General features: G+C 45.3%; 1 protein-coding gene across 3 annotated transcripts in view; it reads left to right on the top strand.

Moving 5' to 3' along the window:
• The window catches only part of SNX25 (sorting nexin 25), a 162,198-nt gene that overhangs the window by 132,220 nt on the left and 17,867 nt on the right, over window positions 1-12,111 (top strand). For all 3 annotated transcript variants that reach the window (XM_014521684.2, XM_025208024.1, XM_025208029.1), the window contains 2 exons: window positions 3,849-3,989; window positions 6,374-6,487. In XM_014521684.2, the coding sequence (XP_014377170.1) occupies window positions 3,849-3,989; window positions 6,374-6,487 (255 nt within the window). The remainder of the gene's footprint in view (window positions 1-3,848; window positions 3,990-6,373; window positions 6,488-12,111) is intronic.

Genomic DNA, 12,111 nt, shown 5'->3' with positions numbered 1-12,111 from the left:
CAGATGAGTTAGTATGGATCTCGATACCTCACCCTCATCAGTCTCATCCACAAGTTCACAAAGGAACAGTTCAACAGTCGGGACAGTATCCTAATACCTATTCTGTCCAATTAGAGGAAAAGCCTGATCGTCCTCCTATTATCGTTCATCACAACTGGATGACTCGCCGTTCCGATGTTCACCCAGTATCCTTACAGTGAAACCAATTATGATTCTCTCTTGTTTTGTTTTGTTGTTCTCTTTTGTTTACAGGTTTGACCTCAGCAAAAGCGGTAATCTACAACAGCCTGATTGTGAGATTCATCAAGTACCAGACTGCAGTTCGTTCGAGTCAATAGAGTGATGGTGGTGAAGGAGACACTGAGACGGAGAACATCCATTTGCTCAGGACTTACTATGACACTGTTTTCTCTTATTTTATCAGGTGTGTTATTGACATTGTCTGTTATAGGAGAGGACGGACCGACTACTAGACGAGGAAACTCCCAAACAGATGTTCTCCAATCAGATGATGATCAACAGTTGTTGTTATATGTTCAAAGTTATTATATTTTGTAATTTATTGAGAAGACCGGTCTGTCAAGTTGTTTGGTTTATATATATATTGGTTGTTTAAGCGCTGCTAAGTCGGTGAGTCCCGAAGCAAAGATGCTGTGTGATGAGCTCATGTGTCTAAAATTCCAGTTGTGCCGTCGGCAAGGGGGCATGTCATAACCCAGTGATTTTGGTGCCTCAGCACGATGGAATTTTCTTGCCACATGAGAGCCTCTTGCACAGCAAAGGTTTTGCTGCACAGAAGAACCTCGGTGCAAGAGACTTCCCGCCAATTTGCAGGATGCATTTCTTACTTGCAGCACAGAAATGCATGGTGCAAAGAGTTCCTGCTATTCGAATGCAAATTTGTGTTCCGCTATTGGCCAGCTCTAAATTATTCACACGTAGCGGCTGGTAATTGGCCTGCTGGCCGTTGAGCACGCTGCAGAGTGCCTCTAAAGAGATCTGACTTGCGGCTAGCTGATCAATAGACTGATCACCTATCGATCCTTCTTCCCGTCGCCGAACGCAATCCCAGACGTACCCTTTTCCCTCCGGCTTGATTTGCGGACGGATTAACTGGCTTGGGCCCCACCAGCTGGAACAACTCACGTGGTTGTTCAGACGACTGGACCATCTGCATCGCAACTACAGGCGGCGTAACTAAACGTTTTTGCAACCATTAAACCTTGTCTGCCTCTCCATTCACCAGCCCGCCCTGACGAACGAGCAATTTCTAACTCACCTCGAGTCGGCTCTGGCCGTCCGAGACACCAAGGAAGAGGGGATCTATTGTTTCTGAGCACAAGGGTGGATTTGCACTGGACAAGGGTGTGATTCTTCTAGCTGGCAAAATCCCCTCTGCTAAAAGCTGGCAAGACCTAGATGAGGTGGCCAGGGCTGATGCAGCATTGATCAAGGAGATGACCTTTGGAGCATCTCAGTCTGTTTTCAGTGGCCAAGTAGCAAATGTCAGAGTGGGATTTGGGGCTGAAGGGTACCCTGAAGGTTTGAGAGCACCTGTGTCACGCTTCTTAAGCTGCTTTACCTGTGTGAGAGCTTCATCTTTTGCAGAATATGTAATGCAGGATAATCACTCATTGTCCTACCTCAGACTGAGCCCCTCCATCTTTCATCACTGAACCTCTAAAAGTGCCTGTGAGAGAATGGGTTTACTGTTAGCTTGAAGAGTGATACATGTTGTGGTAGGGCAAGGAAGGAAGTCTTAGACTCTCACAGAAAATGGCCCTCCTACCCATGAGCAACTGGTGTCTCCTGAATCTGGGAGGGCACCCAGAGAAGCCGCTGATGGCAGCGGCCTTGTCAGGGGGGGCACCAGCCCTGCTGACAGCATCAGTGTCAGCCATCGGGGGGGCACGTGCACCCCCTACGAGTCGCCTGTTACTTGCATTCCCTCTTACTTGCACCAAGGGAGTTCCAGTTCAACGAAGTTTCCTGGTCTCATCTGTGACAGTGTGGCGTGAGGAAACAGGCTGTCTTTCAGGGAGCTGTGTTCAAAACCATGCAAGACCTTAGAAGTTAAAACCAGCCTCTTGAGTTCTCTCTGGATGCTTATTGAGATATTGCGAGCTACTGTCAGATATTTGTCTCCTAGACATTCTACACAAAGATGAGTTTCCCAAGAATCATGTGTGCAGCCAAGGAAGAGGCATTACAAACAATATTTTCCTAGTATGATTTAGATGAAGATTTATATCTATTTTAACAATATGCCATTTACAGTCCTGGCATAGTAACTGTGGGACCTGCCAGCCAATAACATTTATAAAATTTGACATACTTTTGCAGCTCTCCCAGGAGATGTCATCAAATGAATGTTATAGTTTTTACTGACCTTAATTGGGTTAGTTAAAAGATACCTTCTTAGCAATTAAAATTGCTTGAAAAGCCAAAAAAACCTCTTCTATTTATATTATATATAAAAGTTCCTTCAATCTCTGAGAGGATGTGCTATAATTACCTTTTAACCTGTTCCCTGTTCATACACTAGCTAAGGTAACCATTTTGCTGTGTTCTTTTATTTTTATATAGATGTACTGAATGTTATCGCCATGGAAAGGCAAAGCATATAGTTTTCACAATACCAACCAGACCTCCAAATTCAGGCATTAATTTATATTTAATCTGGTGTGGCATATCAGTACCATACATTTTAAATAGTGATTTCATTAAAGGCTTCTACATGGGAGCTACTTAACGTATACTTAGTGAGATAAAGGCAAGATAACATAGGGGTACTTTTTAAAAACTTATTAAAAACAAAGAAAACGGTTGGTTAGGAGAGGGAATGTGGGATCTTGGTTGATGCAAGTGAATTAGAGCTAAAAATCTTAATTCTGTTTCTAGCATTTCTGCCAATCTTCTCCATTTGCTTGGGAGAGTTCATTTAAAGCCCTTTCTTTCTCCATCTGTAAAATGCAGATGATAATACATATTCTGTGGGGCCGTTGTATTGTCTCAATTCCTCATAGGTGCATAGGATATGAGCATTCTAGTAGTAGGCAGCAATCGCTCTGCACACATGCAGAGCTCAAAAAGGAAAGGTGAACAGAAGTTAGCACATGGCGGCATTCACCTAGCACAGTCAACAGTATAGACGTTGCTGTGGCTTGTGTGTGTGTGTGTGTGTGTGTGTGTGTCTCAAGGTGTAGGGCAAGCTGAGGTAGATTAGTAGGTAAAATATGAAGAACAAGAAACTACTTAAGAAAAATCTAGGAAAAAGTTAAGTGTTGGTAAGGAATAAGAAAAGGCAATTGGATTTTTTTGAGCTGGAATTGAGCCTGAATGGAGAGTCTAGTTATTGGAACACTACGACAGTGGATCCCTGCAGTGACTTAAAAAATGACAGTAAGATGCTTAGAAAAAAGGTGGTGCAAAAGTTGAAACCTATTTAGTAAAAAGTGGAAGGTTATATGTCACCATAGAGACAGAGAGAGAAAGAGAGCAATTGCACATGAAAGGTGAATCAAATACTGAAGAACTTAAGTAACAAATGGATACATCTGTCTTAAGAAGAGATGTAAAATGGATTCTGCTAATGACAGGTGGTATCACAAGGCTGTTGACAAAGACAAAAAAAAAAGGTGGTTAACTGAGAGACCATTGAGGGCCGACCCACAATATCCCGGAGTAGGTTTAGTCCAGTGAAGCATAGCTTGGTATGAGACCTCTAAACTTCAGTGGAGAGCATTAAACTGTGATGATGATCATAAATTTACATGCCAGTTGTATGCAGGTTAAATGTTTCACTACTTACTTTTTTAGTAATTCGTATGTTCCTTCTCTCATCCAAGGTTGTAGAAGAGAATGGGGAGCAAGTGCCCTGCTACTCTGTCATGGTGAGTTTACAAGAAGTTGGTGGAGCTGAAGCTAAGAACTGGACTGTTCCCAGGAAGCTCAGTGAGTTTCAAAATCTACACCGGAAACTCAGTGAGGTATGAAAAAGTCTGTCAGTAGTGGATTTGTCCTACTAAAATGCTAGGATTTTCCCAAATGTGGAAGAAGAACAGTACTTTAAAAAAAGTTACCATTGCCACCTTTAACTTGAAAAATAGAGATCTTGACTTAAATGATGAAACTTTTTTACAAAGTAAAACAAACTGTTTCTGTTAATGAGCAAGAGTAATATTAAAAGGTGGATGGAAATGGGTTTATAAGCCTTGGATGCTGGTGAGATTATTAGGTTCTTGATGAACAAGTTTATCTTGATACACGGGTGCAATAAGAGTAGGACTTGGAAGAGATGGTTGTGTAAGAGGTGATACAGGAAATAATAGAACACGATTAGTTTTCTGAAATGGCAATGCATACAGGCTGAAATTTTGGGATGGGAGGATAGATGGCAGGCAGTGCTTAAAAGGAAGTCTGAAGTCATGGACATTTATAGTGCCAAAAGTTCTGTAGCACTTTACAGTGCTACCGAAGTGTACTATTATCAGGGATGTACATTTGTCTAGAGCTCCCTGGCTGGCATATTACAAATTTGCTCTGAAATTGTGCTTTCCAGCCAGGGGGCAATGGAGGATTGCTCCTCTGCTCCCTCAGCCCCAGGGGACCCTGTCAGTAATTGGCGGGCAGCAGATTAGTTGCCCTGGCAGGCTACCATGAAGACAGCCACTCTCCCTTCACCCCCTTCCACCCTCCCCCAGCCTCTTGGAGTGGGTGGAGGAGAGCAGATCAATTTTGCTGGGCGTGAGAGCATGGCATTGCCAAGTTATTCCATTTGAAGTGAGGATTATCTCCTAACACCTCCTATTTTGAATAGGTTACTACATTCCAGTGATTTGCAACTGTTGCAGGTGAACATGTGATACCACCCTTAGTGGGTAGTTATGGACTGTAGCATGTGACTGTACAGACATTATGTGTGGTCATGGGTAGATCAAGGATTTTTTGAAGGGGGGTTGGGAATAGCAATAGGCACTGCATGGATGGCTGCATCCCAGCTTCTTCACCCCAGGCAGGCAGACTGCTTTGTAGGACCAGCAGCAGGAACTTTCTTTTAAGTACCCAAATTAGGTAAGTCCCCTGTCTCCTTCCCCAGCTGTCAGCATCCCTTCACTTCCCTTCTGTTTTCAGCATCATGTCCCCTTTTCTTCCATTTGCCCCTTCCTCTACCCAGGATGACTGCCACTGTCCTGGGTTGTTGTGGGAATGGGGATCCTGATTCCCCAGCTCAGCAGGGAGGCAGCGGAGACAGCAGGTGGAATCCTTCTTTCTGCCCAGTCCCCCAACATGCTGCTGTCCCCTGCTGAGCCTGAACTCAGAGGCTCTGAAGTCCCTCCCCACCACAACTTTCTCAAACCACAACTCTCCCAGTTCATTTCATATCAGGCTCAGAACAAGACAGCAGGAGACAAGTTTAGCTATGCTTGTTCCCAGGCTGGCAGGGAACACCCCAGGAACGAGGCAGAGAGAAGGAAGCTCCCACTGCTGTTGCTGTGGCCGCTATTCCCAGCCAGAGCAGGCAGGAGCAGCTCTAGAACACCTCCTCCCTGACCTGCCTGTGCCCACAACAGCAAGAACAGCAGTAGCAGGGCAGCTGTGCTGTTGAGGATAGAGGGGAAGGGGTGGGTGGGTGGGTGCCAAGAATTTGAGATGGAGTGATGGGATTTTTACCGAATTTTGGATTTTAAAAATCTTCACTGTTGCTTCTAGTGTAGTCCAAAAGTGGGGGGGAGGCATCCAAGGCACTACATCCCTTTTGGATCCGCTCCTGCATGTGGTGCTACAAAACATAGGTGGTGTTTCTGCCTTTTATGCCAGCTGACTTGGGCCCTTGATGTCATAGTTGACTTTTGTGTTTATGGTCCATGACTTACGGACGTTGTTTGTAGCAAGGAAGGGCTTCTGCCTAGGTCTGTCTTTCCTCTTGTGTCTCTGCTTAATCTCTTGTCCTGTTTCTTGTATCTCCTCTGTCTGCTCTAACTGAACTAACCCAATATCCTAATCGTTTGTATTCTGCACTGCCGTATAAGACCCTGGCTTGAATGCCAGGTTTGGTCTCTCACTCGCAAAGGAAAGAGAAGCTTGCAAGAGAGCACTTGGGGAAAGAAAGTGGTTCATCTTACTTTGCAGCACTCCTTTGTCTGAATTTGGGATTGGTAGTTAGGGGACTCCACAACATTTGCCATGTCAGCTCTGGGTGGGTAAGGGAAAGAATTCCTCAGGGCACCCAGAGGAATGGGAAAGAGAGAGGTAAATTAGATGGAGTTCTCTCATTTTTATTTTGCAAAAACTATGTCTGCATGTTGTCGATACATGTGTATTTAAATTGAGATGGAAAAATATAACATTCTTTGTCTTTTCTCCTGCCTAGTGTTTTCCTTCATTAAAGAAAGTTCAGTTGCCTTCTCTCAGCAAACTGCCCTTCAAGTCTGTAGATCAGAAATTTATGGAGAAGTCCAAGAACCAGTTAAATAACTTTCTACAGGTAAGAAATAGACTCTGTGCATTCCTGAAGAGAGGAAAACTCTTATTAATGATCGGAGTTTCAAAGCAATTTATGGTTGCCCTTATCTTATGCTGCTGGGACCTGGAATACAAAGTAGCTTGTAAATTGAACAGAACTTAACTCCACCCTCCAATGTTAGGGGAAAAAATCTTATTTCTTTATATTTATCACTCTCATGCAAACCCTGAAAAATCCTGTTGCAGTCACTGCTCTCCTTTCATCTCCCTCCCTGGGGTTACCAGAAAACTCGCATGCATCATCCTTCTCGGACTCTTTCTACAAATCTGCATTTCACGGTATTTCCTCTGAGAGCATTTGGGGTGGTGTCACACGTTCAACTTAACACTTACTAAATTCAGTTAAAGTGTGAGCAGATGCACTTATCAAGCACCTTAATGTGTGTTAAATGCCCCCATGGCATTGCAAAGTTATTCCATTTGAAGTGAGGGTAATCTCCAAACACCTCCTTATTTTAATAGGTTACTACATTCCAGTTAGTTGCAACTGTTGCAAGTGAGCATATGACACCACCCCGAGTGGATTGTTATGGAGTCCTTTTCCCAAGTGGATCTCTGGGTTCGAGGTACTGTTGGAACCATTCCTGTTTCACATGAATAGGAGCCTGCAAAGAGGGTCAGTGAGAGAGTGCAGGAAATTGGCATTTTCAATGTACTGATGACACCCAGCTGTATATCTCTCTTCGTCTGATTTGAATGATGAAGTTCAAGGCCTTAGCTATTGTCTAAGCTAGGCATGGAGAAGAGTGGGGTAGGAACTCAACACAGAGAAAGCAAAGATCGCACGGATCTTTGAAAACTCTTGGCGCTCTGGTGTAGTGCCCGAAGACTGGAAGAAGGCCAATGTGGTGCCTATCTTCAAGAAAGGGAGGAAAGTGGATCCGGCTAACTATAGGCCCATCAGCCTGACTTCTATCCCGGGGAAGATCTTAGAAAAGTTTATTAGAGAGGCCATCCTTAATGGACTGGCCGACGCCAACATCTTAAGGGATAGCCAGCACGGGTTTGTTGCGGGTAGGTCTTGCTTGACCAATCTCATTTCCTTCTACGACCAGGTGACCTATCACCTGGACAAGGGAGAAGAGATTGATGTCATATATCTTGACTTCAAAAAAGCCTTCGATCTGATGTCCCATGATCGCCTCTTGGAGAAACTGGCCAATTGTCGCCTTGGGTCCTCTTTTCTTCTTGATGACATTTGTTAAAATTTTTAAATACTTGCACCCTATATTTACTATTAATCTATTAATAATTTAAATTAAAAATATCAAGTAGGACCTCGAAGAATGTAGTGATGACATTTTCTGAATGGCATATTCTGTTTAAAAAAAAATCATTTAAAATTCCTGGATTGAATAATGCCTGAAAGTACATACAGATTGTCTTGTGACTTGCTTTGAAGTCTTCAGAACTGGATGTATTTTTTTCAAGAGCAATTGGGGTATAGTTACGCCACTCAATTTTGAAATAGTTCTTTGTTAAAGAGAAGCTATACAGTTCAAAACGCTGGCTTGCATCCATAGATGCTTCTCAAGCAAATCCCGGGACGTCATTCTCCCCCTGTACTCAGCCTTAGTGAGGCCGCAGCTGGAGTACTGTGTCCAGTTTTGGGCTCCACAATTCAAAAAGGATGTGGAGAAGCTTGAGAGAGTCCAGAGAAGAGCCACGCGCATGATCAGAGGTCAGGGAAGCAGACCCTACGATGACAGGCTGAGAGCCCTGGGGCTCTTTAGCCTGAAAAAGCGCAGGCTCAGGGGTGATCTGATGGCCACCTACAAGTTTATCAGGGGTGACCACCAGCATCTGGGGGAACGTTTGTTCACCAGAGCGCCCCAAGGGATGACGAGGTCGAATGGTCACAAACTACTTCAAGATCGTTTCAGGCTGGACATAAGGAAGAACTTCTTTACTGTCCGAGCCCCCAAGGTCTGGAACAGCCTGCCACCGGAGGTGGTTCAAGCGCCTTCATTGAACACCTTCAAGATGAAACTGGATGCTTATCTTGCTGGGATCCTATGACCCCAGCTGACTTCCTGCCCTTTGGGCGGGGAGCTGGACTCGATGATCTTCCGAGGTCCCTTCCAGCCCTGATGTCTATGAAATCTATGAAAGCAGAGGAGATGATAGGAAAGCAGTCTGAAAAAATGGTGAAGGATGCATCAGAATTGTTAAGGAGGTAGATTTGTCATTAGTTACAAGGAGTCAAAACATATCGGTGTTTTTTGGACCACAGCTGCTGTTAGTTGATCATATCTCATACCTCAGCTGACCCAGACAGCATTTAGCTATCTTCATCAGATTAAGAAATGGTGATCTAGTTACTTTTATCCACACTTTTGCCACTCCAGAGTTAGATTATTGCAGTGTGTACTATATGTTTCCATACCTTAAAACCATGCATCAGCTGAAGTTGGGGTTGGGTACAGCAGTTCACATATTAATTAGCATTTTTTGATGGCAGCACATGACACCTGTGCAATTGGAACTGTGCTGGCTGCCTGCACCTCTCTGCGTGAGGTTTAAAGTGCTGGCTTATGACCTATAAATCTAAAATTATAGAGAAATAGGGCTGGAAGGGATCTCCAGAGGTCATCCAGTCTAACTCCCTGCCTGAGGTAGGATCATCCCTATCCAATCCATTTTATACAATCCGTAATCTAAACTCTACATACAACTGCCATCAACCCTGACACAACACAGACTTAACACCCTAACCTGCCACAGGTAAAGCAGGAAAACAATAGCAACTAACATCCTGCTTCTATGAAATGTTGTCGATTATATGCTCAAGAGGTCCTGGGTAGAAAAAAGCCCTAAGTGACTTTGGACCAGTGCTGCCTGACTCTCTTCAGGTACCATATTGCCACTACTGAAGTCAACAGGAAGACTCAAATTGGGATCCTTCCTCTGCCATTGAGAGAGAGATAAAGGGTCTGGCAAGGCATTTTCACTGTGAGGATTTTAGAACTTGTTCCTTGCTTTGTCCAAAATAGCCCAAATACATCAAAAGGCCCCTGTTTGAGAAGGTTTCCAGAGAGGTTGGGGTGTGCTTCCTGAATAATGAAGGGGTAGTTGGCCAGCTGCCTGACATGGCTGAATTCTGTGGAACTGATATATTTTACTTCTGACATTTAAAATTAGTTGCATTGATCATGTGACTAATGAAGTTAGAGCAGTGCCAGATTTGGCCTACCAAGAACTTTCATCTGGCCCACGGTGCCCACCAGCAAATTGTGCCCTGCCCAGCCCTTCCACCCACAAGGATGGGAGTGAGGCGCCTACATGTACACAGCCCCAAAGTACCCGGTTGCTTTGCTCCCACCCTCGTGGGCAGAAGGTCCCGACTGGCCAGCATGCAGCTTTCACGTGGGGTTGTTGCTGCCACTGCTGCCGCTGTCTCTGACACTGCTGCAGCCCCGGGGACCTGCTCCACTTTCCTAGTCTCCTGCTGGCTCTGGGCAGCAGGTAGGAAAGTGGCAGGGGCACGGCTGCAGCTGAGTGAGAGTGCCGAGTGCAGGGTTGGGGCTGGGGGCTGGTGGCAGTGCGGAGCTCAGTTGGGCAGCATGTGGGTGTGAGGGAAGGTCGGAGGTGTGGGGACCCCCCAACACTGCCCCCACACTCCTCTCCCATGGTGCGTAGCCCCAGCAGCAGCAGGTGGGGCGCTCAGGTATAGGTGCCTGGTAGGGTGTGGCTCTGGCCAGTGCTGCACATTGCAGCAAGAGGCATAACCACTGCCAGGCCGTCTGTATCTCTGGCATTCCCTGCCACTCGCATGCAGCACCTGCGGTCACACAGCATGGGAGGGAAGCCCCACGGGCTGGATCTGGCTGCCTTCCCTGCTGGGGCTGCACAGCACCGGAGAGAAGCCTCCGGCACTGGAGCTGGCTGGCTTCTGAGCCCCACAGGGGAAGGCTTCTGGGGCTAACTTCCCCTGCAGCGCAGCCTCAGCGGGGAAGGCAGCTGGCTCCAGTGCCTGAGGCTTCTCTTTGGTGCTGCGCAGTCCTGGCAGGCAAGGCAGCTGGCTTCCGCATGTGGGACTTTCCTCCCGTGCTGTGTGAGTGCAGGGGCTACATGCGATTGGAATGGAGCACTGGCGATACAGACAGCCCAGTGGAGGTTGTGCCCCTCGTTGAGATGTGCAGCACTGGCCGGAGCTGTGCCCCGCTGGGCATCTGAGCCCTGAGTGCCCTGACTGCTGCTGTGCCATGCCGTGGGGGTATGTGGGCAGGTCCCCACATCCCTCACCCTCCCTTACACCCTGCCCCCACAACCCCCCACATATACATCCCCCCCAACATACCTTATGTCCCCCCACACACAACCACACCCCCCCATACACACCCATAACACACACACCATACACACCCCATCATATACCCCTCCCCACAGTAAACAAAACTAAGAATTTATTTTTTAGTTATGCAATCGCCTCTATATACACTACGCAAACACAAATCATGGCAAAAATATTTTTTGCAATAAAATTAAAATGTTATAGTAGGTGTTTGACTTTTAGTGTCTGAATTGGTTTTCTTCTGGTCCTAAGATGGTACCCCCCAGGAGTATTTCTGGGGGGTAAAGGGAGGGGCTTCCGGTGACAAAGGTCAGGGTTTGGGGGGTGGGACAGCCGTCAAGGGGTGGGGCTATCCATGCGGCTCTGACAGCTCACCAAACCTCATTAAGCGACCCTTCAATTGCCCGCCCCTGTGTTAGCCTACAGTAAGCATTTCCATTGTTACAAATTAAATAAAAGATACTTTTAGGTAACACAGCTTTTAGAAGTGGCTGTAATTTTATTTCACAAGGTGAAATTGTATTTGTCCTCAGGTAGCAGCAAACAAAAGATGTTACTCCATGCAGAGGTAAATTACAAATCCTCAGGGCCCACCTATGTTTACATTGGTTTTGTTTAAAAGTATGCTATTTAATGATTAAAAATGCTGTGGTAGAATTCAGAGTTTGAGTAGAAGGCCGCTTGTGAGTCAGGACAATTACATCAGTACATTCATTTGTATGAAAAATATGTTCTTGGACCTTAGAGTAACAATCCTAGCTTTTGCTCGGTTTTCCAGTAGCTTTTTAATACAATCAGTTGTTGTAAAATGGAAAGGTTTATTTCCCTCCAGAGGTAAAATAATTGCATGTTTATAATCTTTGAAAAGTAGAATATTGCTGAACTGGAGCTGAGCACTATTAAAATTTAATGCAAACTCTCTCTCTCTCTCTCCCTTTTTTAAATGATGATCAGATTTCAGACCTTCAGTGTTTGCCTTTTCATTGCTCTGTCTAAAGGCATCATTAAAAAGTAGCAGGGGTGTTTTGAAATATGACTGTAATTGCAAATCTTACTGCATTTTCTTTAGATGTTGTCACTGTCCTGATTAAATACTTGAGTTTTTAATACTGAACTTCTGTTTTTTCCTTCCTACCCTTTCTGTATCTTCTGTGCTGGAATAGTCTAGCTACCCATCACTCTCTATTGCTTGTGTCCAAATGCCCTGTCTTCCACCCTTGTAAACTTTTGGTGCACACCACTCTTTTCTGCTTCACAAGAACATTTCCTCTCTTAGCCTATTCTGCTCTTCT

This window comes from Alligator sinensis, unplaced genomic scaffold (assembly GCF_000455745.1).
Source record: "Alligator sinensis unplaced genomic scaffold, ASM45574v1 scaffold528_1, whole genome shotgun sequence".
NCBI classification, from domain to species: Eukaryota; Metazoa; Chordata; order Crocodylia; family Alligatoridae; genus Alligator; species Alligator sinensis.
Note: the sequence above shows the minus strand (reverse complement) of the source record. Positions and strands in the feature narration are given on the sequence as shown.